At 38.8% G+C, this 27,352-nt stretch overlaps 1 protein-coding gene across 1 annotated transcript in view; it reads right to left on the bottom strand.

Moving 5' to 3' along the window:
* Positions 1–2,235: 2,235 nt before the first annotated feature.
* LOC127449036 (growth factor receptor-bound protein 2-like) overlaps positions 2,236–27,352 on the bottom strand; it is a 57,069-nt gene continuing 31,952 nt past the window's right edge. Inside the window, exons 3-6 of the mRNA XM_051712133.1 lie at positions 19,736–19,833; positions 4,296–4,418; positions 3,677–3,845; positions 2,236–2,880 (exon numbers count right to left, since the gene is read on the bottom strand). Coding sequence (XP_051568093.1) covers positions 2,695–2,880; positions 3,677–3,845; positions 4,296–4,418; positions 19,736–19,833 — 576 coding nt within the window. The 3' untranslated portion in view covers positions 2,236–2,694. The remainder of the gene's footprint in view (positions 2,881–3,676; positions 3,846–4,295; positions 4,419–19,735; positions 19,834–27,352) is intronic.

Consider the following 27,352-nt stretch of genomic DNA (forward strand, 5'->3'; position numbering starts at 1 on the left):
TTGATTAGCTGATTGGCATGTCACCATATTCTAATTTGTTGAGATAGTGAATTGGTGGGTTTTTGTTAAATGTGAGCCAAAATCATCACAATTAAAAGAACCAAAAACTTAAACTACTTCAGTCTGTGTGCACTGAATTTATTTAATACACGAGTTTCACAATTTGAGTTGAATTACTGAAGTAAATGAACTTTTCCACGACATTCTAATTTATTGAGATGCACCTGTATATCAAAGTGCCACATTTTGGGGCTACATGAAATATAAAATTCATAAAAAAAAAAAAAAAAAGCTTTGCCACCATTACATTATTTTCAAGTTATCCTGATTAAGAGAAAAATACTTTTTTATGGCATGAAATGGATTTATGTTCGCTCATACCAAACCAAATTTAAAGGGATAGTTCATCCAAAAATTAAAATTCTCTCATCCTTTACTCACCGACATGCCATCCCAGATATGTATGACTTTCTTTTTTCTGCAGAACACAAATTATGATTTTTAGAAAAATATCTCAGCGCTGTACAATGCAAGTGAATGGTGGCAAGAGCTCTGAAGGTCCAAATATCACATAAAGGCATCATAAAAGTAATCCACGATTGTGATTTCAAGCTCGATTTAACTTCTTTGTACTTGATTTATTGGAAGTGGAATCGAGCTTGAACTCACAATCGTCAAGGAGACTGCTGTCAAGATTTATAGTGAAAAAGGATTAGCATTTTGGTCTGTTCTCACCCAAAACTGATTGGATAAATTCAGAAGACACCGATTAAACCACTGGATATCTTACTTTTATGATGCCTTTATGTGATGTTTGGACCATCACAGTTCTGGGCACCATTCACTTCCACTGCATGGACCTACAGAATTGAAATATATCTTTATTTGTCTTTTTTCAGAAGAAAGTCATACACATATATGATGGCGTGAGGAGGATTAAATGATGGGGTGAACAATCCCTTTAACACTGCAACCAGAGTGCGAATAACACATTGATTTTCGGGGGGTCTCCAAGTGGAGGTCGGGTGGAGGGGGACAAAATGTATTATGAATATATATTATTAAAAATGTATTAAAATTCTATTAAAATCATTAAAAATTATATTATAAACAAATTATCAGGTATTTCACGGTAAGCACAACTTGTGAATAAAGGAAAAACAAAGCCAGGAGAAATGGAAAAAATATGCAGAATTTTTTTTTAAGCCATTTTGTTGAAAAAAAAAATAATAATAATAATAAATAAAATCATTGAAAAAACGTTTTTTTTTTTTTTTTCATTTTCATTCATTTTTGGGATGCACTGTTTGTCTTGCAAATCCACAAGTTTCTGGCTGACTTATGTCTGACTGGCAAGTTTCTAAAAACGAAACTGTAGATGCTGCAGAGTGCAGTGTGCCTTCCATGTGGATATCATACGACTGTTCCACTCGTGGGTGATATTTCACTTGTTGAGATTCGATGACGATTAAATTCCACCATACATAGAGTGCAAATTGACTGTGTTAAACATCCTGTCTGGTGCATGCGCATGTGTGCTGAGCGAGAGAGAGAGAGAGACCCAGAGGGAGAGAGGGGTGCAATGCCGCTGCTCCAATCCATTTAGCTGTGATTCAAATCAGTTTTTATAAAATCTCTAACCGAAACTGAATGAAACATTTTCATGTCATATTGAATATATGCATTACTACAGCGTAAAAAATAACTGTGTTAAACTATGTATTTAATAAATACCATGAGTTTAAATGAAACCCCCTAGAATATGCAAATTAGCTTTCCAGGGTGTCTCCTGTTGCATTTAGGGAGTCTGAGACACCCCTAGACCCCCCCGAATTCGCACCATGATTGCAACACTTTTTCTGAAAAGACATAACACACACACAAAAAAAAAAAAAAAAAGAAAAGAAAAGACACACACACACAAACAAACTTGTTTTTATATCGTTGTGGGGACTCTCCATAGACTTCCATGCATTTTTTGGATTTTATACAGATCTAATGATAATTTCTATCCCTTAACCCTAACCCTAACCCTACCCCTAAACCTCACAGAAATCTTTTTGCATTTTCAAAAAAACATTGTTTAGTATGTTTAATGATCCATTTCCCTCGTGGGGACCACTAGCTGGGCCCAACAAGGTAGGTGAGCTCAGGTTTTACTATCCTTGTGGGGACATTTGGTCCCCACAGTGTAGTATAAACATAGTACACACACACGCAAGCACACACACCAACTAAAACATAACATGGAGTTTATTTTAGAGTTTTAAAATTAACTGTGGTGCAAAGCTGTAAGTTGAAGTTATTTCAGTGCTGTAATGTGAATGACATTAAGATCCTCTCTGCCAAAAGACTTTCCTTTACATAAAACAGATAATTTTTTCAGTACATTTGATGTCATATAACACTGAATTTACATAAAATGCAAAGCTGATGTTATACACAGCACACAAATGGAATATCAGTCTGAAACATTCTTCTCATTCAGCCAATAGTGCTTCTTAAAATGTAAAATACTCCAAACAGCACAGTCTCTCTCTTTCGGCCAGTCGGTATTCACATCACCAATTGAGCCTTTTCTCACCATCTCACTGTGGTTTCTGTTTCCATGGCAACCCAGCTGGAAATCCGCGGGTGCTTTAAGCAGACAAACTGAGGGGATTCTTTTTCATATTACATATTACATTTTTCATGTTACATATTTTGATTGACAGGTGTGACATAATTGCGAGGGAACATTCCGGTCTGTCCGTGACATGTACCCTTCCACCAATTAGGATCAGAGTTGTCAAGAACCTGGATAAAATCTCCCCTTCTGAAACCCAGTTCTCCGTCCTCTTGAGGGTCGAAGTCAAACAGAGCTTGAACATATGTGGAATGCTGTGGAACAGAAGCAGAAATGTTCAGAATTATGAATTTATCCACATTGGCGGATACTGACTCAATTCTCAAAACTACTTTCCAGGCTGTGCCTGCAATCCTACCTGTTTTTGGATCATGGAATTAGACACCTAGGGCTGGATAATATAGCTAAGAATATGATATCTCAATCTTTTTTAGCCTTTTGAAGATATTTAATATATACAGTATATTAATACTTATTTGTACATACTTGCTATGAAATTGCATTCCTTGAACAAAGGAACCATCATTTCAACCAAATAGCCATTGTAGCCCAGTAGATTAAAAATGTAAAATAGTAAAATAAACAAAAAAAAGTAAAATAAAAATCTAGTTAAAAACTAATCAACAATTTATCTACACTGTTTTCACTAAATAAACACAAGGAGAAAATATATTTAATCACTTTCATATATATGCACCAATATAACAATACATAGTAAAAAACAGCAATATTTCAACAGAGTTTTTACTAAATCAATTTTATACATGAAAAATGCCACACGACATGCCACATGAACATTTGAGTAATGATACAAACAAATCATGGAACAAGAGTTTTGAATCGATTCATTCAGATAGATAGTTTTAAATGACTCATGCAATATTTATGATATTGCTTATTGTTATATTACCAAAAAAACATGGCGAGTATTTTGTGAATATCCGATATATTGCCCAACACTTAAACCTAACACTATGCAGAAAGAAGAAACCCCATAAGAAACAACAATAAAGCATGTACAAATACAGCACTGCAGAGCAGAAGTCTCACCTGTGGTACCTGTTCAATGTCCCTGAGAAAAATTGGTTGATTCCTTGACACAGATGTGGACCGATGATAATCCACTAAGGAGTTTAACGAGTTAAATTTGACCACCCACAAGAAGTATTTCCCTGCTCCATCCCGTAATACTTTGAAGTGCTGAACATCGTTCCCAAATCTACAGGAAAGGGAAAAACACACTGTATTTAGAGAACTAAATCTAAGCCAGAGGCATTTATACCACTTATAAATTGCAAATAAAAAAAATAAAAAAATCTGTTCTGTTCTGTTGACTTTATCTGGCTTCATCATTAACCATGATGTCCACAGCGATCTGTTATGAACTGTGCAAATGGTTCAGACTGAACTGGCCTAGTTTTGAACCACACAAAAAGAATTTGCAATAACACAAATAAAGTGCTGAGGATGGCCATATTTTCTGCTGCATTACATCAATTATTCATTCACACCCTCCTATTTTCAGTACGATTCAATTACAGGATCAAAATCTCAAAAGCAGCAGCATTTGTTCTTAAGACCTTATTGATATGACTTAAAGTCAGATAAAAATTGTCTAAGACAGAGAAAAGGTACAGAATAGAACAGAATAGAATAGACAAATACATACTTGACAGAGAGCGAGAAGTCTCCAGGTGCACTCTCACTCTCCCTAATGAGAAAAGCTCCATCATGTCTCTGTTTATTTAACATTTCTTCTGCCTTTGCACGGGGAATCTTCCCATAAAACCAGCTGTGCCCAGAAAAAAATTAAAACCAGCAATTAAGACAGTGCATGTATTGGAGACATCATATTACAGTGAGCTGCAAAGCTCACTTTTAAAGCTACACTGTGTAACTTTTTTTTTGTTAAAAAATAACAATGTTATTAATGAGAGAGTGCAACAAAAATCCATCTTCCAAACCATGTCTTTACCCAAATACACTTTGATAAACCTATAATAATGATTTATATTTTAGAGCTGTTGGGACGGTTTTCATGGGAAATTGCATACATATGTCATTCCACCGTGCGTGTTAACATCATATCCGTAAACAGAGAAAACAAGGTCTGGCTACTGTAGTGCGTGTGTGGGAGTAGCTGAAGCTGAAAGTATGTTGTCACAACGTATAAGAAAAACTGACCATGGATCATTCAAAATGGCAAACCTCCAGAGGATCACCGGTTGTAAAAAACAAAGAAACCCTGAACAAAGCAGAGTCTACAAGCAAAAAGTGAAAGCGACAGAGTCCGTAACAAAATCCGAATCAACATTGGCTTGGCTTTTCAGAGGTGGCGACAACTGAAAGGATTTAAAAGTGACCCAGAGATAGCTTTTTTCTTACTCAACAGGTAAGATATTTTATTGATATGGTTTATGTATAGTTGTGTAATCACATACACAGACGTGTGAAATACAATAATTATACTGTGCGGTGCAGAACTTTTCACTTGCTAGCACACGTGTGTATTATTCTTTATAACGGCAATAGTTTTTATAATAAATCCTTTAGTCCTAGGCTTGCCAAGGACATGTGAGTCTTGAAATTATGTTGACCACTGGTTGGTCTGTTTGGCTAGAATATCCTGCAGTTATAAAAACTTTACAATGTTTGACCTACTGATTGACTAGCAATCATTATGTCTAATGTTAACAAATGTAGCCTAACTTTTGTAACATTTTTATTTTTTAACTGCTAGAGGGCCAAAAGTTACATAGTGTAGCTTTAATGAATGTAAAAAAACGAAAACAAAAATCTGCACTGTTGCAAATGTACAGAATACTGGTCTGATAGGTTGCACAGTGCTCTCAGAAAGCTGAACTTGTGTGTTATTTAGAGGTAAAGAGGTACTAAGTATGTGTTAGGGATTGGCATTTTGTGTACTTGTGTACTCAACAGATAAACCAACCAAGAATTTGAATAATCATGGAGTGAAAAAAAGTTATATTCCATTCAGCTATGACTCCGTCTAGCTGTTTGAAAGGAAGGACACATCTTGTGTGTATGCCCTCTAAAGATCTCTAGAGTATTGCGCTGCCCCAGTCTGAATGTCACTGTGTCAGTGTTGATGCATATTGCTGTCCATTGAATCAGACTGTACGATACCGCAGAAAATGATGGTATCACCAAACACACATCGAGGCCCCTTTTCACATGTTTGTGTATAGTTCTTATTGAATTTCTTTTTCATTTATTGATGTCACTTCCGAGTTCTTGTGCCTATCCCTAATGTGCATATTAGATGTTGAGGAGTACTGCTCTATTTGTCAGGAGTTTGAAGGAGGATCCAGATGCAGGAAGGCAATTTAATGAGCTTTAATGAAAATAACCAAAAATGCAAACAGAAACTCTCAAGAGGGAGAAAAACAGATATACAAGAGCATGACCATCTTTGAACAAGAACTGAAACAAAACACTCTCATGAGAGAGATAACTAATAATAGAGGTTTGTTTTATCAAGTAGTGGCAACCCTGTCTAGTATATATTGAGCATGTGCAAAGGATGTACAGGAGGAGGAGGACAGAGTGTACATGGTGGCAGCACGTCACTATCTGACTGCATGTTTATTAAACGTCAGTGTTCTTTCAATTTATGTCAAGAGTTGTTATTGAACCTACTGGAAAATAACAACAAAACAATAACTGACATAAAACAAAATAAACAGAGTTGACTTAAATCAGCAGAATAACAGACTTGACTAAACAGGACAACAGACCAACTATAACTAGAATAAACCAACTAACTAGAACCATGAACAACGACAAACTGACCACCACATGAGGGAAGCACAGTAAAAGGGAACAACCACATAAGGAACAGATGAGACTAATAAGCCTAACGAGGACTAAACAAGGAGGAGGGCCGAAGGAACAAGGAGGCAGAGAAAGAACACACATGGATAACACACACAAGTCCATCTGCAGAAAATGTCAAACAAAAAACAATCACAAGACATTACATGACAATGCACATGGCTATGAACTCGAACACAAAGTATAGAAACAAAACAAAAGGAACAAACAATAAACAAAGGAGACTGTCAGAATCCTGCCAAAAACTACAACAAACCAGATCCAAAGATGGCAGGATCCTGACAGTACCCCCCCTCAAAGGGTAGTTTGACTTGACTCCCAGGTGTCCCAAAAGGAACACCAACGAAAAGGAAAAACAAAACCAAGCAAAGTCCTGGCAAAGGGAGTGGGGCAGAAGGAATAAACTAAGTCCAGGGAAGGAGCTGTGTCCAGTGGTCAGGGAGGATAATCTATGATAGGACCATAGTCCGGCAGCCAGGGAGGAGGGTACAGGTAGGGGGCAGGGTCTGGTGGCCTGGGAGGAGGCTTGGGGAAGGGGGCGAGGTCCTGAGGCCTGGGAGGAGGCTTCAAGTAGGGGGTGGGGTCCGGTGGCCTGGAAGGAGGACCAAGATAGGGAGCAGAGTCCGGAGTCCAGGGAGAAGGCCTGAGGAAGGAGACAGGCTCAGACAGCCAGGGCGTAGGCCTCAGGAATGGGACAGGGTCTGGCAGCCAGGGAGGAGGACCGAGGTCAGGCAGCCTCGGGGCAGGGATGAGGTCAGTGGCTTCTGCAGGGGGCAGAAAAAGCTGGTCTTTGGCAGCTGCAGGAAGCTGGGCAGACTGGATTGTGGCTGCTGCGGTGGGCTGAACAGACTGGTGGGCGAACGCTGGGGCAGGCTGGACTGACTGGTGGGAAGCCATGGCAGGCTGGGCAGACTGAGAACCAGACACTGGGGACTGGGCAGACTGATACTGGGAACTGTAGGAGATCAGGCAGGGCGGCAACCACTTGGGACTGGACAGACTGGATGGTGACTGCTGGGAACTGGACAGACTGGGCAACAGATTGGTAACTGGTGTCAGACAGGTGCTGGTTATTGGGTTGAGCAACAGAATGGTGGCTGGTGTCTGACAGGTGCTGGCCACTAGACTGAGTAAAGGTCTGGTTGACGGCCGCTAGGGACTGGACAGGATCATCAACAGCCACGGGAAACTGAACAGGGGAATGGCCTCCAAGGCCGGGAGTGCTGGCAGCGACAGGGGAACGGCCTCCGTGGTCAGGAACGCTGGCAGCGACAGGGGAACGGCCTCCGTGGTCAGGAACGCTGGCAGCGACAGGGGAACGGCCTCCGTGGTCAGGAACGCTGGCAGCGACAGGGGAACGGCCTCCGTGGTCAGGAACGCTGGCAGCGACAGGGGAACGGCCTCCATGAGCGCTGGCAGCAACTGGGGAATGGCCTTAGTGGCCGTGAGCGCTGGCAGCAACTAGGGAACAGCCTCCGTGGCCGTGAGACCTGGCAGCAACTGGGGATTGGCCTCTGTGGCTGTGAGACCTGGCAACAACTGGGGATTGGCCTCTGTGGCTGTGAGACCTGGCAACAACTGGGGATTGGCCTCTGTGGCTGTGAGACCTGGCAACAACTGGGGATTGGCCTCCGTGGCCATGAGCACTGACAGCGACTGGGGAGCAGGGGCCCTTCTCCTCCTCCTCTTCCAGATGGTCAGAAGCACTGCTGCGGGAATGGCCGCAGTCAGCAGCGGGCTCCTCCTCCTCCCAGCGATCAGCAGCGGGCTCCTCCGCCTCCCGGCGGTCAGCAGCGGGCTCGGCGGACGTCACCTGGAGAGCTACTGGGCAGACAGAGGCAGAGCCGTTCTTCCTCCTCCTCCACATATGGGTCAGGGGACGGCTGGGAATTGGTGGTCCAAGGATGGGATGGTGGGATGCTCAGTGTGGGAGAGTTGCCTGTATTGAAGTGTTATCCACTCCTTCCGATGATGGATGCATCCCATAAAATTCCCAGAAGGAAAGGATCTTCAACCCTTCCATCTCCCATTCACCAAGAGGATCTTTAAGGCATTTGTTGAACAGGTCCTTAAGTTTGGCTTCGGTGTAATCCAACTCGTCCACCATAAGCAAGAACTCGCAGACGAAGTCTCTAACATTGCCCTCTCCTTCCCTGAGAGAGTGGAGTTGGGCGATCTAGACCGACCGCCTGCTGCAGGTGTCTTGGTGAGAGGAAGGAGGAAAAAGAAAAATGCTCATAATTGCCTCTGCTGAGTCCTAAAAGGGTCAGTTCGTATTGTCAGGAGTTTGTAGGAAGACCCAGATGCAGGAAGGCAATTTAATGAGCTGAAAATAACCAAAAATGAAAATAACCAAAAATGCAAACAGAAAACTCTCACGAGGGAGATAACTAACAAAATAAACAGAGTAACAGACTTAAATCACCAGAATAACAGACTTGACTAAACAGGGCTAGAACCATGAACAATGACAAACTGACCACCACCATGAGGAAAGGTAGCACAATATAAAGGGAACAACCACATGAGGAACAGATGAGACTAATAAGCCTAACGAGGACTAAACAAGGAGGAGGGGTGAGGAACAAGGAGGCGGAGAAAGAACATGGATAACACACACAAGAAAATGTCAAAGACAAAACAATCACAAGACATAACATGACAATGTACATGGCCATGAACTAAAAAACAAAGTATAGAAACAAAACAAAACAAAACACAAGGAACAAACAATAAACAAAGGAGACTGTCAGAATCCTGCCAAAAACTACAACAAACCAGATCCAAAGATGACAGGATCCTGAAACTAATAGAGGCCTGAATTCATATAAAAGGTGAACTCAGTGATTTTTGCTAATTGCTTAACTCTTGAAAAGAATGAAAGAAATTGTATTTTTGAAAAATATGTTTAAAGTTAAACTCTCACATGAGATGAAGACTCATGTGAGTCACTCTTGTCAGATTTTGGTTCAGTCGGCGTTACAGATTTAATAGAAAAATCACATAGTATATAATGTTTACCAACATAGTATATTAATGTTTACCAATAATGATTTTTTACACTCCGACTATGATTTAATCTAATTGGTGGATATCAAACATGTTTGATATTTTAGAGCCATCTTTATAGAAAATCTAGTTTATGATGCTCCACGACTCACACCGCCATGGAAATCAAGTGCGCCGGGCTAAGGCTGAAGAAATGGAGCAAACAAGCTCGCAATTTCCTCGCTTGATCTGCATGAACAGAAAGAGACAATTATTTAAAGCATTTTAGCATAAGGCTGCAACATAACAAAATATGAAAAAAAATTCAGGGGTTTGAATACTTTATGAATGCACTGTATATACTTTATGAATGCACTGTATATACTTTATGAATGCACTGTGGCAACAGACAAGTAATGCATTTAGACAAAACAAAAAGTGTCTTTAAAAGTCAAAATATTGTTTAAAAGTCAGTTATTGTAAAAAAAAAAAAAAAGCCAATTATATCAACTTTATTTTACAACCCCAATTCTGAAAAAGTTGGGACAGTATGAAAAATGCTAATTTTGTTTGTTTGTTTCTTTCATTTTTTACACCATGCCAGCTTCTATGGCTATATTCATGGCGGGAACCAGGTTTAGTTATTTAAAATAGTTAAATAAGTGAAATGAGGTGTTTAAGATTCATTTTTCCTAAAAACCTTAAAACTAAATTTGGATTCACTTGATTCAAAAGAATCAACTGAATAATACAGGTTCCTCATATGTGTAGAGGTATGACAGTCCAGTAAAATATGTTTAATGGATAGTGGGTTCTGACAAGATGAGCACTTTGGTGAATTTTCTCCTGATAGTAAAAATTGGTGTGTGAGTCTTGTATGTCCTATCCGGCATCATGTATAAATTACTTGATCCCAGCGATTATTATAAGGGAACACATACAGTATCTTGTTCCAACAACAAGATTTATTTCTCGTAATTTGTTGTTTAAACATTGATCCCACTCCGACTGCCATTTGTTTTTGATATATACATTCAGAGTTGGTTTCAGATCTGTGGAAGGTATAGGGCATTTTACTGTTCAGTAGATAGTGCTTCTCTGGCAGCTCTGTCTGCTTGTTCATTACCGGAGATTCCTGAGTGTCCAGGTACCCAGCAGAAAATAATATTAAAACTCTTTGCTTCAAGATATGACAGTTTGATTAAAATCTTCACGATTGTTGGTGATCAGTTTTAATAGCTTCCAATGCTTCAAGACATGATTTTGAATCAGTTATTATTAAAAAAAAATGTTGTGGAGCAGTCTCAATAAACTTCAGTGCCAGTAGTAGAGCGTTTGCCTCTGCAGTGAAAACTGAACTTTGGTCAGGGATGCGGATACCCTGACACAGTTGGTTTGTTGCAAAAGCTGCTGCCACTTTCTTTCCAGATTTAGATCCATCTGTGTATATTGGGATATGTTGTGGGTATACTTCTCTTATGTCCAGAAATTGTTGATGGAAATCATTTGAATGCGTTTTGGATTTTTGTTCCTTGTTAAATCCAGATGGATTTTAGGCTTTTTGAGATCCCATGGAGGACTTTTGCAGAAATGTGTCTGTTCCACACTGTTTACATCCACTTTCAGATTCTCCAAATGGGTTTTTATACGTAGGCCAAATGGATGAATTAAACTTGGTTTTTTTTTTCATATATTGTTGAATGCTGAAGTGGGAAAACTGCTGAATAGGCTGGGTATTCTTTATTTGTTTTAAGTTTGGTTGCATATTGTAAGGCCAACTTTAGGCGTCTGATTTCCAAGGAAGGCTCATTGGCTTCCGCAAAGAGACTTTGGATTGGTGAAGTTCTGTAGGCTCCCAAAGCTAGTCGTATACCTTGGTGGTGTACAGTGTCCAAAAGTCGTATGTATGACTTCCTAGCTGATCCATAAATTATACTTCCATAGTCCAGCTTTGAGCATACCATGGTTCTGTTCAAGTTCATGAGAGTTGAGCTGTCTGCTCCCCATTTGGTTTTGGATAAAACCTTTAAAACATTCATAGCTATAAAACATTTCTTTTTTTTGTGATTTAATGTGAGGAATAAAAGACAGTTTGTTGTCAAAAGTGATACCAAGAAACCTGTTCTCTTTAACAACTTTAATGGGGACTCCATCCATAAACAGCTCTGGTTCATTGTGTAGTGAACAAAGCTGACAGAAATGCATACAGATGGTTTTTGTTTGTGAGAACTTGAAACCGTTCTGTGATGACCAGGAGTGCAATTTGTTTATCTTCAATTAGGTTTTTCACTTGATAGTATTCATGTACTTGCTCTTGTAGCAAATGCAGATATCATCTACATATAAACTACAGAAGACATCAGAGCCAATGACTTTTGCAATGCTATTTATTTTAATACTGAAGAGGGTTACTGATAGGATACTTCCTTGAGGTACTCCAAGTCCTTGTTTATGTAGGTTAGACAAGGAGTTTGCTATTTTAACTCTAAAAAGTCTGTTCGATAAAAAACTTTCAATGAAGATTGGCAGTCAACCTCTAAAATTCATTTGGTACAAATCCTTTAAAATTCCATGTTTCCATGTCGTGTCATAGGCTTTCTTCAAATCAAAGAAGACAGCTATAACGTGTTCCTTTCTGGTAAAGGCGTCACGAATATAGCTTTCAAGACAAATAAGGTGATCTGTAGTGCTTCGACCTTTCCTGAAACCACATTGGGCGTTACTTATGTGGTGTTTAGATTCCAGTATCCAGACCAGCGATCATTGACCATCCTCTACATTGTTTTGCATAAACAACTGGTTAAAGCTATAGGGTGGTAGTTTATGGGGTCGTTATGGTCTTTTCCTGGCTTTGGAATAGGTATTATTTCTGCTTCATGCCAGGCAGATGGGATTTTTCCCGATATCCAGATGGAGATTTTTTCAGGGAAAGGTGGGGTAGATTCTTTAAAAGCTGTGTCATGGGATTTTTTTAAAGACTCACTATAGTTCTTCCATAGAAAAAGGTTGGTTGTATGGCTCTGTGTTACTGGGGCCGAAGTTAATCTTTTCTTTTTCTTGTTGAGCAAGAAAAGTTCGAAAAGCAGGAAGGCAGTTATCAATAGATGAATGGTTTTCGAAAGTTGTTGCTAGAATGTTTGCAATTTCTTGTTTTGAAGTCAAGAGTGTGCCGTGCTGTTTGATGTGTTGTATTTGAGGACCGTTGTTTCTTCCCTTCATTTTCCATATCAGGTTCCATATTTTATATGATGGAGTACTTGTTGTCATGTTGGAAATGAATCTTCTCCAGCTTTCCTTTTTTACTTCATTTATAATTCGTCTTGCTCGTGCTCTACTCATCTTGAGTTTGATAAGATTTTCAGTTGATGGATGTCTGAAGAACAGTCTTTCAGTTTTTTTCCTCTCTTTTATAGCTTCCTTACATGTATCATCAAACCATAGAAGTCATCTATGTTTTATGTTTAAAGATGTTCTTGGGACTGTATCATTAGCTATAGATACGAGCGTTTCAGTGAAATTTTGCATAGCATCTGAGCTGTCTTCTGGAAGACATGTCAGTTTCTCATGACAGAGGGTTTGAAATTGATACCAATTTGCTTTTTTAATTTGCCATCTTTGTGGCAAATTGTGTTCTTCCTCTCTGCCTTTGACGGTTACAATGATTGGGAAATGATCACTTCCAAAGAGGTCATGCCAAACTTTCCATGAAAGGTCTACAAATAATTCAGGCTGACAAATTGTTAGGTCAATTGCAGAGTACGTTCCATGTCCTGGATGTAAATAGGTATTCAATCCATTATTAAAAAGACATAAGGTGTGGTTATCTATAAAATCTTCAATCTTCTTTCCTTTTGTGTTACAGTGATTACTGCCCCACAAAGTGTTATGACTATTAAAATCTCCCATGAGAATAAAAGAAGATGGGAGCTGAGCGATAAGGTGATCTAGGTCCATGTGTGTAAAGTTAAAATTTGGAGGAATGTAGATAGAGATGACTGTAATGTTTTTCTGCAAAGTCAGGTGTACTGCTGTTGCCTGAAGGTTGCTATTAGTATTTCTATGACTATGGATCACATCTTTTCTTATTAAAATGGTTGTACCACCGGAAGCCCACTTATCACTGGGACTGAAAGTGTTAAAATGTGTAAAATTTTTAAAAGAGAGAGTACCGTCTGGTGGTAATTGTGTTTCTTGAAGACATATGGCTAGAGGGTTAATAATTGCAATTAGACACTGCAGCTCCGTAAAATTTGCCCTGATACCACAACTGTTACATTGTTCTATTGGACAGTTTTCTTGGTTCTGCCTTTAGGGGATGGACTTCTACTATGGTATTCATTCTCTTTCATTTCCACATCTTTTGTTTGTTTTGTCTTTGAGGCTTCATCTTGGGATACTTTTGATTGTGAAGAACTTGCCTTACCATTGTTTTTATTTGCCTTTTGGTTTCCTGTTATTGAGCTCTGACTGGAATGAATGTCATTTAGAAGAGTTTCACTCTGGGTTCCTGTGTTCTTCATCTTTGGGGGAATATTACTATGGTTAATGGTTTGGGGTTTGTCTTTATGCATCCAGGTGATATCTCTCTGGCAGTCTATTGTTCTCACAGCTTTTTTTGCAACAGAGGAGAAGGTTTTATTCAGCGTCCAACATCCAACATTTTCTTTGCTTCGAGGTATCTGATTCTCTTAGTACACCTGATCTTCTGTATTTCCTTTTCTTTGATCCACATGGGACACTGTTTTGATGCAGCTGAATGGTCACCTGAGCAATTACAACATTTTCATGGTTTTTCACAGCTCTCTTTGTCGTGGCCTACCTCCCCACAGTTACAACAGGTATGTTTGTTGTTGCAGCCATTAGATCCATGGCCATATTTTTGACAGTTGAAACACAGCAAAAGGTTGGGTACAAATAAGTCCACTGGACCACTTAAGTATCCAATTCAAAGTTTATCTGGGATTAGCGGTTTATTAAAGGTGAGGATGTATGTACCAGTTTTAATCATTCGCTCTTCTCTCTTGATTATTATTCTTGTGACGTTCATTACTCCTTAGGTCTTGCGCTCATGCGTGATTTCTTCTTCATCCACATCATCCAACTCTCTAGTTCGGATTACTCCTTTACTGTAGTTCAAAGTTGGATGAGGAGATGTCTTTATTTGAACTCCAGCTAACATGCTGGCATGTAGTAGATTTTCAGCATTGGCCTTTTTACTGCATTCCACAAGAATCTGTCCAGATCGTAGTTTTTTCACTTCCTTTACCGTTACTGCTATTCCTGCAATACCTTTTTGTATAGCGAAAAGGGAAAGCTTGATGATTGGAGAATCTGGAGCAGCAGCTTCAATTATGTTGAATTTTGGCCAGTCATCATTACTTGGCACAAGAGCACGTCTATTTTCTGAGGTATTGTCGGTATCTAGGTCCAAGAAATGTTTTTTTGAGGTGTGTTTTGTAGCCATGTTTTGGGCTTTTAGTTTCGTCATCTCTGCTCCCCACCCACCTTGGAGCCCTGCGCACAGCGAATGCACAGCGCCGCGGATCTCCAGCAGATTATGCATCAGGGATACAGGGATGATATACTCAAGCAAAATGAGCAACAAGTTGCTCAATTCACTTGATTGACCCTTAGCCAACACCTTCTGGGAATCTGAGAGATATTTGATGTTCAGCTATCACAGAGTATTCCCAGGGCATGTCCTGACCAGCCGACTGATTGGATCAAGCCATTCCAACCTCCCGCCTAGGTGAAGTAGGAGCCAAAGTACCGTGTTGAAATAGTGGAAGCCACAGCAAACCACATTTCTCAGGGACCAGGATCTCTTCCTCCACCGACACGGGTCGCAACTCACGGCAAACGAGTCGTCCTTTTCCTTATTTCTTGTAACAGAAATGGGATAATAAGGATCTATTTTACTCCAGGTCTTTACAAGAGTGATGGAAAAAACTTTTTGCTCTAACCTTAGCAAGGGGGGCTTGAGGGTTGTTCTCTCTTGCCCAAGGAGATGACCCTAGCACTACGGAGGGAAGGAGTGTGCCACTGTTCCTTTCACGGGCTATCATCATAAAGATGGGTCCCGAGCCGTACCCGGGAAAAATGCTAATAAAAACAAAAATGAGGGATTTGTAAATTATATTCACCCTTTGCTATACTGAAAGCACTACAACTAAACATTATATGATGTTTTAACCTGTGAATTTCATTGTTTATTTTGAAAATGTACAGTCATTTCAAATCAGTTGATTGCAACTTGCTCCAAAAAAGTTGGGACAGTCGAGTGTTTTCCACTGTGAAACATCACTATTTGTTCTAATAACACTTATTAAGCATTTGGGCACTAAAGACACAAGTTTGTTAAGTTTAGAAAGTGGAATTTTCCCATATTCATCCATTATGCAGGTCTTTAGCTGCACAATTGCACGGGGTCTTCGTTGCCGTATTGTGCGCTTCATAATGCACCACACATTCTCAACTGGAGACAGGTCAGGACTGCAGGCAGGCAAATCTAGCACTTGCACTCACTGCTCACACTGCCATGCACTTGTAATCCGGGCATTATGCGGTTAGGAAAATGCAGGAACGTCCCTGGAAAAGACGGTGTTGGATGGCAGTATATGTTGCTCCAAAATTTGTACATATCTCTCTGCATTCATGGTGTTCTCACAGATGTGCGAGTTACCCATGCCATGGGCACTGACACACCCCTGTCACATACAGACACTGGCTTTTGGACCTGACAATGATAACAGCTTGGATGGTCCTTTTCCTCTTTGGCCCAGAGAACATGACGGTTGTGTTTTTCAAAAACTATTTGAAATGTGGACTCTTCGGACCAAAAAACACAGTTCCACTGTTCTACTTTCCATCTAAGATAAGCCCAGAGAAGTCGGCAGCACTTCTGAACAGTGCTGATGTAGGGTTCTGCTTTACATAGTGAAGTCTTAACTTGCATCTGTGGATGCAGCGGTCACTGGTGTTGACTAACAAAGGTTTACTAAAGTTATCCCAAGCCCATGTTCATGATATCCATTACAGATGAATGATGTTTTTTATAGTGCCCGACCGATATATCAGTCGGCCGATATTATCCTTTCACCAATATATCGGTATCGGCGTATATTTTACCGATATGCGCTGATATGAAAACTTTTTTTCAGAACATATAATGCAGAAAACAATGCTTTAGAATCGGTGTCATTACGTAGTTTGTCCAGCAGAGTGCGCTCCGACTCCATTGTTTACAGAGCTGAACTGATGGTGGCTCTGCAGACAGGGCGGAGTTCAGCGATGTCTCTCTTCATGGTAAGTTGCTAACTAATTTGTGAAATACATACTGGAAACTTAATAAACAATGACACCATTATTTTCCCTTTTCAATATTACTAATATAACATTAACCTTGTCCCTGACAACCATGTCACTCATGTCTGTTTGCTGTTAGCCAGCTATAGTTTGTCAGTGCAGTAAGTAATGTAGCAGATTGAAAGGTAAACATCAGAGCATCTTTTTGCATCTCAGCAGACAACGGTGTCTGGATTGTGTCTGAGTGTTGATTTCATGCTATGTTGTTACCTAGTTGGTGAGACACAATGCTGGAAAGTAAAATAAACAACGTCTGTCTTTTACACTCCATGACAAAGAGCTTATAGCTAACTAGCTAATCACGTAGCTACTTTCATTGTTGTCAGCTGAGTGGAAGCTAATGAGTAAACATGTATTCACCAAACTGCTTTGTTAAGGATTCACAGTTTGGTACCATCTTCAACCGAACAATTCCAGTTGTTGCATTTATAAAATGTAATATTTAGAAGTCTGGTTTTCCACCGTTGAAAGTTTCCCCTGAACTTGTATAGCAGAATATGGTGTAACACCACTGTTGCCGTTTATCTCGTCTCGGCAGGTGTAAATGCTTTTGTTTTACAACCTGCCCCTAACTGACTGGCAGTATTAATATAGTCAGCATTTGACTGATACTAAAAAGTACTTATGTTTATTTAGCAATTTATTTTATTTGAATGTATTCTTTATTTTAATGGTCAGCATTTGACTGATACTAAACAGTACTGATGTTTATTTAGCTATTTATTTTATTTTTATTTATTCTTTATTTTAATGGTCAGCATTTGACTGATACTAAACAGTACTATTGTTTATTTAGCTATTTGTTTTATTTGTATTTATTCTTTATTTAAATGGTCAGCAACTGACATACTAAACATACAATACTGATGTTTATTAAGCTATTTATTGCATTTTTTTTTTTATTCTTTATTTTCTCAGTGTTCATTTCTAGAATTTGTTGACAATGTATAATAATAATGTCAAGTATTCTTTGATAAAAATATTTGTTTAAGAAAGCAGCCTTCTGAGTACCTTTGCATAGTCATATTGGTGCAAAATCAGTGCACAATCCACATAGGTCTGTTTTCATTTCAGCTCAAAAATTAACTATATCGGCCACCATATCGGTAATCGATATCGGTCTCAAAAATCCCATATCGGTCGGGCTCTAGTTTTTTAAGACAGTGATGTCTGAGGGATCAGAGATCACACGCATTCAGAAGTGGTTTACATCTTGCCCTTTACGTACCGAGATTTGACCAGATTCCTTGAATCTTTTAACTATATTGTGCACCGTAGAGGGTGAAATGCCCAAAATCCTTCCAATTTGTCTTTGGCGAACATTGTTCTCAAAGTGCTGGATTATTTGCTGAAGCATCTCTTGGCAAGTCTTGAACGATCCTTGCTCTTGAAGGACTAGGCTGTTTTTTTTAGGCTCCTTATACAGTATACAGTACTATGACACAATTGCCTCACCTGTTTAACATCTCCTCTTTCACATCGCCTTGTTATTTCAACTCGTCAAATTGTTACTAGTCTTAAATTGCCCCTGTCCCAATTTTTTTGGAGTGTGTTACAATCAACTGATTTGAAATTACTGTACATTTTCAAAATAATGAAATTCACAAGGTAAAACATCATATAATGTGTAGTTGTGGTGCTTTCAATATAGCAAAGGGTGAATATAATTTACAAATCACTCCTTTTTGTTTTTATTAGCATACTGTCCCAACTTTTTTGGAATTGGGGTTGTACAGCATGGCTAGGGAGCCGCCATTATCCACCTTGAATGTGGACCTCTTCCGGTATAAGCCACCTCTATTTTAGTGATATTAAAAAAATAATAATACATTATGTTGCTTTATATTGCAGGCTGGCAATATATGTCATTATATTATTATAATTAATTATTATTTTCATAAACACATTGGTTTGTAGAGCAAATAGTTTTACCGTTTATTGCAGTTTGCCATTGTTTTATCACACGCTGTTGCACAGACAGAATGTATGAGAGATCAGGCACTGATCACCTTTTGTAATAAAAACATAAAGGCAACATTGGATGTTTTTCAGATAAATATGAATGGAGGTTTACATGGAGACATTAAAAAACTGCATCGTCATGCTCTTTGTAAAGTAAGAAGCAGATTTTATTATCGTCTCTTCAATACGACACACAGCAACAACTAAATGACCTACTTACTCTTTTACTATAAACGGTGACATTAGAAAATTATCTGAAATTGGGATATTATTCTTCTGTAGATTCTGCGGTTGTGTAATAGTCCAAAAACCCATATCACTAAAATTTGGTATAATTATCCTTCTAGTTATCTAAATTACAGTTAATGACAGTGGAACTCTGTCACACTTGCTGGAAACGCAGCCGCTTGCTTACTTCCGCGTTAAAAAATAAGGTTGATACTATTATATAGAGAATAGGTCTAAAGGATTAACAGCGATACTTATACACAACCAAGTGCTAACAGTTGTGTTAAATAAATGCACCGAACAGCCTGTGTGTTCGGTAAATTCAGAACTTAACCCCAGTCTTGTATTAGAGATGGATGACATAAGACTGATTGTGGAGAAACAAAGTGCTCTATTACTGTGGGATGCAGTTACCTCAGCTGTTGTTGAAGATGGTAAGTTCACAAATATTTTTAGTAGTACATCTTTTTGTGAGGAAAACACTCAACACTTAAAAGTTTTGGCTGGTGTTTGAACAAAGAGATCTCTCTATTCAATTAATTATATCCAAATAGATCCAATACAACACTGTAATTTTAACTGTCCCATATTTACTAACCTGAGAAAATTTAGGGTGGTTCAAAGGGGCTTTCTTTGTGTAAATAATGAAATATCTAATTGTGAAGACTCACATTTTCAGTGTATTGTTGGCTAATAAAAGCAAATACTTACGGGTGTGGCTTCATTTCAATGTAATTTTTAGGAATTAATCCCTCTTTTCCATTGAGTTCTGCCTTGTACCAGTTCTGGTCACATTCCTCATTTAAAACCTGATGGCAAAACAATAGACACTTTAGAACTTGTCCAACATGGTGTCACTGCATAATATCCACACAGTAAACCTAGGCTGCCCTCTGTGTTTAAGACATGGAATACTGTGAGCAGGGACTAAAAACAAAATGTTTTTCATTTCAGTTCGTTCAGAGTAGAAACAGTATTTTTCCGCAGCCTTCTTTTGAAAAGGTAACCGGTTAAAACAAAATAAAAGAATGGTTAATAAAATTATTTTTAAAATGACAGTACTCTGTGCAAAGGGTGGGTGATATACCAGTTGCAGTGTTTCCATACCAGTTGCAGTGTTTCCGGATCTCACAAAAGAAAAAAGGCACCTGATTTGGAAAAACAAACTCAAAATATAGCTGCAAGCAGCGATGACGGGCCCAAGCACCATGGGTCCATTTCGACCCGGTGGCTTTCGGAAAACAATGCAAGGTGGACACATGCATTTGGAATTTGACATTATTCTAAACAATTCTGAAGCAATTTGGGTAAATATAAAAGGACTATTTTAAAGTCTGTTGTAAGAGCCACACTTCCTGCTGCCAGGTGGTGGCGCTATGGCCATGACCCAAATAGTCACATCCATGTGATTAGCCCCCAAGACTAATCATAAATCTCAATTTAAATCACACATTGCACACAGAACATATGAGACACTTCCTGTTTCCCATTTTTGGCCATTTATTTACTGCCTTGCCATGGAAACACTGTTCGATATATCCAAAATCTGTTCAAAATTTAGCATCTTCAATGTCTCGGCATTATAAGAGGTAAGGTAAGATTAAAAAAAAAAAAAAAATCAGTTTGCCACAACCAGACATATGAATGGTCCTCTGCAACCACCTGCTGGTTATACATTGTAATTTCACTTAATTTTAAAGTTTTTGTTTTCTTACCAGGAGATGGCAGCAATCTGCCCCTAACACATTGCATAATCTCCATATATATAATTGAGTAATACAGATGTTCACTGAAGTGAATTTAACATAATTTTTAACATAAATTTCTTCTTTTATATGCAAATTAATTGTATAGTTTAGTCATTTTTAGGTAAATCAGGCAAAAAAACTAATTTAGAGTTTTTAAATAATTGAAGAAAGTGATATAATATCCTTATATAAAAAATCCTCATTTCGATACAATCACACATTTAGTGTGTGGGGTCAAAATTGACCCCCAATACCTTTAAAGTAAAACATAAACAAAGAGAATACAAGGGTTAAGCAAGACAAGTGCTAGAATATATGAAGAAAATAATAATATTTAATGTCTTGCCATGGCAATTCTATTTAACATATCTGGGATCCCTTCAAAAAATTTAATCAGCGGTGTTCTGACATTAAACAAATTGAAGCGATATGGATAAACGTAAATGGATTATTTCAAAGTCTGTTGAAGTGCCACACTTCCTGCTGCCAGTTGGTGGCACTATGACTGTGACCCACAATAGCCACATCCATGAAATCAGCCCCCAAGACCAAACATACAGATCAATTTTGATCTAAATCAAACAATGCACACAGAAGATATAAGACACTTCCTGTTTCAGATTTTGACCTTAATTTACTGCCTCGCCATGGCAACACCGTTCAATTTATAAAAAATTCATTCGCAATATAGCATCTTCAGTGTCTTGGCATATTATTGCCTAAATTTGGTGACAATCACATGAATCCCCTAAGGGGAGTATTCAAAAGTTCAGGGCCTGCAATTTTCAAAAAATGCACATTAAATCTAAATTGGCCGACTTCCTGTTGGGTGGAGCTAATGACTGTAATTTTGAAAGCTGTCCGGATTGATGAGAACAATATATGTAGCAAGTTTGGTGACTGTAGAAGAAACTGACCCTACAACTTTTGTCAAAAGGTGGCTCTACAGAGCTCCCCAGCCACACCCATGTGTTAACTTTTTCCCAGGCCTAATGGCCGACAACTCTGATGTGTGTGCAAAATATCATGAAAATTCAAGCATGCCAAGTACCTCAAAAACATGTGAATATACATAAAAAAGAATAATGACATTTAATGCATTGCCATTGCAACACTATTTAAGATAAAGAATCCCTTCAGAATTTTAAATCTGCACTATCTTGACATTATTCTAAAAAAATTTGAAGCAATTCAGGTTAACAGAAGAGGGATATTTCAAAGTCTGTTAAAAGTGCCACACTTCCACCAGTTGGTGGCGCTACGACCGTGACCCAGAATAGCCACATCAATGTGATCAGCCCGCAAGGCCAAACATACGGCTCAATTTTGATGTAAATCACATAATGCATGCAGAAGATATGAGACATTTCCTTTTTCCCATTTTTTGACGTTACTTTATTGTCCACATTTGGTACCTGTAACATGAAATCCCGAGGAGGAGTATTTCAAATGTATGTATTTTTCAAACAATCCAAAATGGCCGACTTCCTGTTGGGCGGAGCTTATGACTGTCAGTGCGAAAGTTGTCCGGCTTGATGAGATCTATATGTGTACAAAGTTTGGTGATGGTAGCTCAAAAGGGATGTGCTACAGAGCCCCCCGAACATGGCCATCTTCTAGGTGGTGCTACAGGCCTGGCCCCCCTAAATTGGAGTGGTAGAATGGTAAGAGTGGTATTCTCATTTTCCATCCCGCTGAGATTTAAGTGAACCCACATTATAGTAAATAGACCAAACAAATTATTTTTAAATAAAACATCAATGTATTACGCAAAACATCAATGCATTATGACTGCATAATAATATTTAGTGAATATTTGCTTATTGTGCATAAGAGCCCATCTGAAAAGTCCACACATTGTGCTAAAACGTCACTGGTGTCTAAGTGTTCAGTGCAACTGCCTTGCATGTTCCGTCTTAAACACTGTTAATAAAACAAACATTTACACATTAAAGTGTGGTGATGGGGAAGTGGTCGTGTATCTGTCTCCTTGTTCCCGGGTTTCGGCACCAGTGTCACAGAACTTCAGGTTCGGGTATGGAAGGAGAAGACGGGGAGCAGTGACACACTTCGGGTAGGCTTTTTATTTTCTGCCTTCAGTCTCTTAAGTGCAGCCTTCTCAAGGCTTTTCTTATTTCAGTCAGTACAATGTCACAAAGTTCTCAGCTAACACAAGAAAACCCTCTCAAACTCTTCAGCTTCACGATACAACACTAAAATACACAATAAGGCCTGCCAGTCGCTGTGCTCTCATGTCGTTCTCTCTCTCTGCCCTCTCTGGCGTGTTCAGCAGTTTTAAGTTGCCTCTCTGCTATCAATGTAATGAGAAACAGCTGTTAAAAATCATGTCAACCAGTTTGACGAGCCACACCACTCCCTCTCTCCCGCAGACAGATACATGACCACGCCCCCATCACCACATAAAGATTGTAAATTGTATTTATAACTTACACTTTAATTGAATGAATTAATGAATGAATACTTGGACACCTCCGACGTTGTAGTGCTGTGAGTGGAATTTTCAGACGGTCCCTCACAAGCGCTAGTCAATTAAAGCCCATACAACAAGCGCTGACCATTGGATGTTTTATGCCTGTATGATATAGTCATATATTCTTTAACCTAATTGTGCTAATGATATTGTTGTGAAATTGTCGGCTCCAGTCCAGATAGGAGAAACCGAATGTCAAACGAATGGCCAACAACTAAGAACAAAGCTGAAGAGTTGATTATGATGCTTCTCTTGCAAACAAAATGCAAGAGAAGCACTAAATAGTTTTATAGGAAAGATAACAAACACAACACCCTCTTTATGAACACCATTTATCAATCAAATACTTAATGTGCGGCACACCAATCACAATGAAGAGGCACACATGTACTCAATAACGGAGAATTGAGCTTAATATTAGCAACAGCATTCACTAATAAGAGGCGCACACCAAGTGCACTCAATAAGGGCATAGACACTGACAGACATAATGATAAAAAAAAAACACATTAAATTCATCTTATTGGTCACACATAATTACGATGCAAGCAACTTTTTTTTTTTTTTAACTCATAATTGAGATAGATACATTTAAAAATTCACTTGTTACACTGGACCATTTGAAATGAACTAGAGTGAATTAAAAAATGTGCTTAAAAAAATCTTAAAAGAATCTTAAATCTTGATACATTCATTCATTTTAACCAAGAATTTTACTGCATTAGTCATTCTAAAGAACAGCATGGCAACATAGCTTACATTTTGTGGGTAAAACCAGAATGTTAGGGTATTGACTTTTTAAAATTTGTCATGAGCCTGTGATTATATATTTTCAAAATGTTTACTCAAATTTGATGAGTCTTTGGTTGTCTTTCAAAAATTGCATGTCTGCAAATATTCAAACTTGAACAAAACAAAAATGTTTTATATGTGTACAGGGGACATTTAAGGTATAATACAGTTGCCCCCCTACAAGCACACCGGGCCCCACCCTGGCCCCCCAAGTCAAAATGGTCTAGAACCACCACTGACTGGGCAAGAGCCCTTCAAGGGGAGCCTAAAAGCTTAGCCTAAAATAGCGTAACGTGGCGCTCCCATAGACATTCTATGGCGGTACACTGGTGACGAAACAAGAAGCCGTTCTTTCTGAATGGATGGCTATGGAGGAGATGCTTCAGTGTGCTGAATAAACTGCTTTTGTGAGGAAACAGCTCATCACTTAATGAACTGACTGCCTTTCTGCTAATTTTCAACAAGTTTTACACTAAAAAATCCTTTTGGATTGAACTATGTGTGGAGTTTACTATGATAAATTGATGTTTTATAAGAGAAGTCACGGACAATTTTGCGACAGGTAGTTGTCACATTGCGGCTCTCCCCATTCATTTGTATGGTATCCGCAAACAATGAATTACTGACATAACACGCTAGTTGACCACCTTAAACCAATTAACAGCCTAAATTTCTCTCTCCTGCATGTATGCACACACTGCGTGGGCACGATTGGACTAAACGTCACCTTTTGCGCCCCGAATGATTATTTTTCTGACATTGGTTTTTAAACTAGCAGTTCCTTGCAGAATCAAAGCGCATGCTTATGTTCTACTAATATAAATACAGATATTTAAAATGTAAAATTCAGAAAATATACTGTGATAAACCCTTTGGTCTTTGGTTTCATGAAAAAGTTATCGGAATAAAATGAACCAGTTATTAACTGGTTACCGTTATTAAAATTTTTTATTTTCACTCCAGAACAATTCAAAGGGATTTTGTTCCCGTTTTCGGTTACCTTTTGCAAAAAAAAAAAAAACAAAACAAAAAAACAGTTGAAGGCACTTCCCTCTGCACATAGAGGCCATAAAGAGCCAATCATATGATTGGTTGTGGTGTTGAAAGGCCTTGCTCTAAAAAAAGCATACAGGAAATATCCTTCATTTTACTTCAAGCCACACATAACATCCTGTATACATCTGGCACTGACAAGAAATACATTACAAACTTCTGCTGACTTTGTTGCAAAACTGAACCAGATGGATTGCTCAAAAGTGGGCCATTAGCCTCAGACCTGATGGCGTGGATTTTATATCATGCTGAGGATCCGTGAATGTACCATGCCGTACCCACAATGACACCATCTGTGGTAATAACCATGGCCATCCAATAGGAAACAAAGAGATAAATCCATTACCGACCTGTGTACAATCTCAAAGGAGGACAGCTTTCAGATCTTTTTAAAACAAAAAGTGGCCGAATATGAAAACAAACCATCACCTTTTGTGATTACATTGGACACAAAGACACACTCTCTGTCTTGTTTAAGTCAAGTCTGTTATGACACACCAGACTAATGGCACTTTTCCACTGCACGTTACGGTTCAACTCAACTCGACTCTGATCGCTTTACTTTTCTGAGCTTGCTTTTCCACTGCAGTTTAGAGCCTCAATGTGGGTGGGATTATAGGCTGATCATCATAGTTGCGCTGCCTCTTTGCGTCGCCACATCCAGCTCTCATTGGATCCTCTCCTCGGCTACTAACGAGAGGAACGTCTGCACCTCGTTTATTGACCACACTGTGGTATTGCGCACAGCCATTTCTACAATTCGAAAGTCGCATGAACAAATGATACTGCTATCGCTGTTGCTAACTTTAAAACTAGCAGGTGTACGTGTCGCAAATCCAGTGATGGTGGTAGTGACGATTCTCTCTGACCAATCAGTGATCTGCAGGGTTTTGACGTCACATTTAGTATCAGCTCGGCTCGCTCAGAACCTCGACCAGAGTCGAGTCGAGCTGTACCGTGCAGTGGAAAAGCCCCATAAGATAAATGGGAATCTCACAACTCTGAACGATGGTCTCTCTCTCTCTCTCTCTCTCTCTCACTCTCTCTCTGTGTAAACAACTATTAATCTTCCCTCACTACCACCACACTATGGCGCCTCTTTTGTGACATTATAGTGACATTATAAACAAACCAAATGTCAAATACCATATACAAAAAATATGGAAGTAGGTCTGGGTAATTTCCTGGTGGGAGAAATCAAGAGATGATCATGCAGCTCAACAATAAGGATGGCCCGCTGGCCTGGGGCCAGTGTGAGTGAGTTTCAGGCCAGTTGACGGAATGGTCAATTGCCCTATCGGGCCAATGCTGCACTGTCACTGCGTTTATTGATAATTATATACAGTTGTGCTGAAAAGTTTGCATACCCTGGCAGAAATTGTGAAATTTTGACATTGATTTTGAAAATATGACCGATCATGCAAAAAATAAACTGTCTTTTATTAAAAGATAGTGATCATATGAAGCCATTTATTATCACATAGTTGTTTGGCTCCTTTTTAAATCATAATGATAACAGAAATCACCCAAATGGCCCTGATCAAATGTTTACATGCCCTTGAATGTTTGGCTTTGTTACAGACACACAAGGTGACACATGCATGTTTAAATGGCAACTAAAGGTTAATTTCCCACACCTGTGTCTTTTTAAATTGCAATTAGTGTCTGTGTATAAATAGTCAATGAGTTTGTTAGATCTCACGTGGATGCACTGAGCAGGCTAGATATGGATGGGGAGCAGAAAAGAACTGTCAAAAGACCTGCATAACAAGGTACACACCTTGTACACAACAATTAACACACCTGTGTCAGTGCCAAAATTTCACAATTTCTGCCAGGGTGTGCAAACTTTTGAGCACTTTTGAAACACTTGACTGAAATGTTTCTCATGATCTTAAAATTTTCTTGATCTGAAGGCGTATGCTTAAATGTTTAAAATTAGTTTTGTAGACAAAAATATAATTGTGCCACCATATTAATTTATTTCATTATAAAACTAACATTTAATAAAAAAAAAAATACGTTTTTGAAATTGATGACTTGGACCAAATAATAAAGAAAAGCAGCCAATAAGTGCCCAACATAGATGGAAACTCCTTCAATACTGTTCAAAAAGCATCCCAGGGTGATACCTCAAGAAGTTGGTTGAGAAAATGTCAAGAGTACATGTCTGCAAATTCTAGGAAAAGGGTGACTACTTTGAAGATGCTAAAATATAACACAGTTTTGATTTATTTTGGATTT

The sequence above is a fragment of the Myxocyprinus asiaticus genome, chromosome 12, assembly GCF_019703515.2.
Source record: "Myxocyprinus asiaticus isolate MX2 ecotype Aquarium Trade chromosome 12, UBuf_Myxa_2, whole genome shotgun sequence".
Lineage (NCBI taxonomy): Eukaryota > Metazoa > Chordata > Actinopteri > Cypriniformes > Catostomidae > Myxocyprinus > Myxocyprinus asiaticus.